We start from the raw sequence: 3,347 nt of genomic DNA on the forward strand, positions 1-3,347 counted from the left end.
AGCAGGAACTGATGAATTAGCATCAAGATACGCAGACAGCCAGTCAGTTGCAATCCACACATAGCCGTTGCCCATCATGTTCAGTTGGTTTGCCATGGAGAAAAACTTGAGTCCATGTTCAGCTCCAGTATGGAGAATGATAACACGAGACTCCATATAACTGACACTAACCAACAAATTTATGAGCTCACTCCTTTTAGCATTGGAAGGAAAACTCACCTTGTATGAGATTTTGCAACGCTTTATAGTGAGTGCATCATCCAAAGCAATAATTCCATTTCTACCATAATCATTATCAATGTATATGGCAGTCACTATCTTCCAGTGGTTATAATCAACAATTGCTGCCACAGCCGCCATTTGATAGAGATCACTGGAACCAGTTCTAACAAAGAATGGGAACTGTATCGTTGAAAGAGTTGCATCAGAAGCAAAGGACATCAAAGGGACTCGGAGCTCATTTGCTACATATGAAATTATATGAGAAATTGTGGAGCACTGAGGGCCAACGATTGCAATAACATCAGTCTCCATGAACTGCAAACCTGATACAAGGAATGCGGTATCATTGTCATAACTCCATGAACCAAAAATTATTTCAATGATGCGAAATGAATGAGTGACATTAAAGCTAGCCTACCTTGAACCATGCCAAGGAAACCATCAAAGCAATTTGTATCTTTTATTTTAACCTTTAGTGTAGTTCCATTTAGAACTGTTGGATCAGAGTTGATATCTTCCAAGGCTGAACGGATGGCAACCTCCGCAACACCTCCAGTGGTGGAGTTAAATTGAAGAATAGAGCCAATATTCACAACAGGAGGCCCTGCAGCCAAACTCTTGCAGATTCCACTGGGGAACAGGAGCAGAGAGAGAACCAACAGCGTGAGAAAAGCTATCTTCATTGTGCCTCAAACGGTGCAAAGGCTACTGGCCGCTTGTCTGCATGTTAGCAAATTATTTATGCGCTGAAAAGCTCCTGTAAGGAAAAAAAACATATAGCAGATGTTACCATGATACCAATGCATAATTCTTGTACTGTAACATAGTCATTGTAAAAGAGTGGCAACATTTGAAAGGCTCGGTCAAAACGTTGAAAGGGAAACAACAGGAAAGCAAATGCCAATTTGGATGAAGCAATTGCAGTAATTAAGAAAACATGGATTGAATATCGCAAAGAAAAGCAACTTTGCGGCATAGATCCAATTGAAGCAATGAAGGAAATATCAGTTTTTGTATGTGCCTGCCTCATTTATATTACTGTTAGGAAGATATAGATCCAAGCACTGGCGGAGCTTCTTGAGGGCAAAACAAGGCCGTGGCCCGCCCAGCTTCAGAGAAAAATAATACTCTTGTGTACATGTAACAGCTTAATCCAGTAGCAAACTAACCAAGCAGTGCATGTCTCCTTCGCATCCATCATCAAGCACTGCCTTGGATCCAGCTATGAGCTTTGTGCCCCGATTCAGCACTAAGCCAAGCCACTTGGAGACGGAGAGGTCCAACAGCCAGACAACCAGCCACCGCGTGTAGCAGCACCGACGGTGACCCATCCCATTCCCATGCATGCCAAGGCAGGCGTGGCCATGGCGGCTGCCAGCGGCTAGCTACCCAGGCAACGAGCACAAGACCATAGAACTAGGCAGCTAGCGCATAAGAAATTTCCTTTCTTTCTTCAAATTTTACTTGACAACATCATCTCGATACCAGTTTCCCTATACAGCAACCTGAAATTTCACTGACTAATGCCTACTTAACTATATGGTTTAGCATCAATTTTTTTTTGGCCCGCCCAGCTTATTTGTTGTAGCTCCGCCACTGGATCCAAGGTTGAGGCCGACAAGCATCCAAGAAAGTAAAGAAACAATGTGGTCCTTAACTGAAAGCCAAAGCATTTGGCGTGGCCATACTACTCTCAGCAGATTCCAGTTTGCGCACACTTTTGCTATGCAGAGAGAGAACAAAAGCCCGTAGGTGACAAACTTTGGATTATGCCCTTGTGTCGATCAGACAGCAAAAGAAGAAACAAATAGAGCAGAACATAGAACGATATATACTATGCTTAAGATGGGTGCTTCCTGCAAGAGGAAACAATGCCTGGAACGTTAACGGCAATCAACCAAACAGCCTGAGCACAATTTTTTCCTTTTTGAAATATAAGGGGGTTTCCCCAGCCCCCCACTTTTACTAAGCAGAGGCCAAAACCGGCCACATCTACATCGTTAAGCAGCGCTCAGTCACAGACAGAGAGCGGCTGCTGACAGAATTATTACAACCAAGCTACAGCCAGAAAGTCTACGAAAGGAAGGATGAATGCCAACTAGAGAAGAGAAGCAGCTGGAGAAGTATGCATCAACAGTTCAACACAGACGATCAGCTGGCAGGAAACCAGGATTACTATGTGTTTTGTGGACATTTTCAGCAACTGACGGTGAACGGACAGAAACCTCAAAGAACCGGAACGAGACCAGCCGGACAGACACCCTGCGCACAATCCATCGAACACCTCGAGGACGAGCATGCAAGAGTAGGCCCAGCGGCAACAGCAGCACACAGCCGCCATTACCGGGGATCAATACACAACCGGCACGCGGCTCTACCTCGGTTTCCTCATTGAGACCCCAAGGAAACTGCGGGAATGGCGGCGTGGCGGGCGGGGATCCGAGAGCAAGTAGGGAGAGAGATTTCAACTTACGGATTGGATTCGGCCCCCGCCAAGAGGAAATGCCGGTCTCCCGACGGACGCTGGCCGCTGCCGCTCGACGACGACGAGGAGGAGGGGATGAGAGCAGACCGCGAGCTGCTTCCGTCAGTCGAGCTCATTATTTTAAGCGAGGGGTGTGTATAGCGGAGGTGGGGACAGGGGAGAAAGAGGGAGACGGACGGAGACGTTGGTAACCTTACACGATGACAGGTGGGGCCACCCGAAACAGAGGGCGGTCATGGGATTTCATTAAGTTGACCCGAGTCTGATTGCACCACAAAGATAAACAAATATATAAAGGGTCTGTCTAGGGCACATTTGGATATGCTTTAATTATTGCACATCTAATTACTAAATTAAACTAGAAAGAAAAAAAATACTTGCACAAATCTTAGCGTAAAATCAATGATATAGGACTTACGTAGATGTGTAATACTTATAGCGCATCTAGATGTGCCTTAACAAAAGGCGCTGCTACGCGTCCGCTAGCTGATGATTCTAAAATATCCGCCGCATCAATGGCCGTTCGATCCTTGCGCTGTTAGCCGTTCGATGTAGTGCCCGCGCCTCGCATGCCCTCTCATTAATTCCCGCAACAAACGCACTGTTGCAGAAACAAACAACCTTGCCCCCGGCCCCAACA

At 46.0% G+C, this 3,347-nt stretch overlaps 1 protein-coding gene across 1 annotated transcript; it reads right to left on the reverse strand.

Moving 5' to 3' along the window:
- Positions 1–3: 3 nt before the first annotated feature.
- Positions 4–2,819, reverse strand: LOC125529999 (glutamate receptor 3.6-like; the record flags this gene model as incomplete). Its single annotated transcript, XM_048694412.1, has 3 exons — positions 2,696–2,819; positions 641–979; positions 4–545 (listed from the first exon to the last, which is right to left on the reverse strand). Coding segments are annotated over exons 2-3 (807 nt in total), but the record flags the coding sequence as incomplete, so codon positions are not given.
- Positions 2,820–3,347: the final 528 nt, after the last annotated feature.

The sequence above is a fragment of the Triticum urartu genome, unplaced genomic scaffold (assembly GCF_003073215.2).
Source record: "Triticum urartu cultivar G1812 unplaced genomic scaffold, Tu2.1 TuUngrouped_contig_6000, whole genome shotgun sequence".
In the NCBI taxonomy this organism is placed as follows: Eukaryota; Viridiplantae; Streptophyta; class Magnoliopsida; order Poales; family Poaceae; genus Triticum; species Triticum urartu.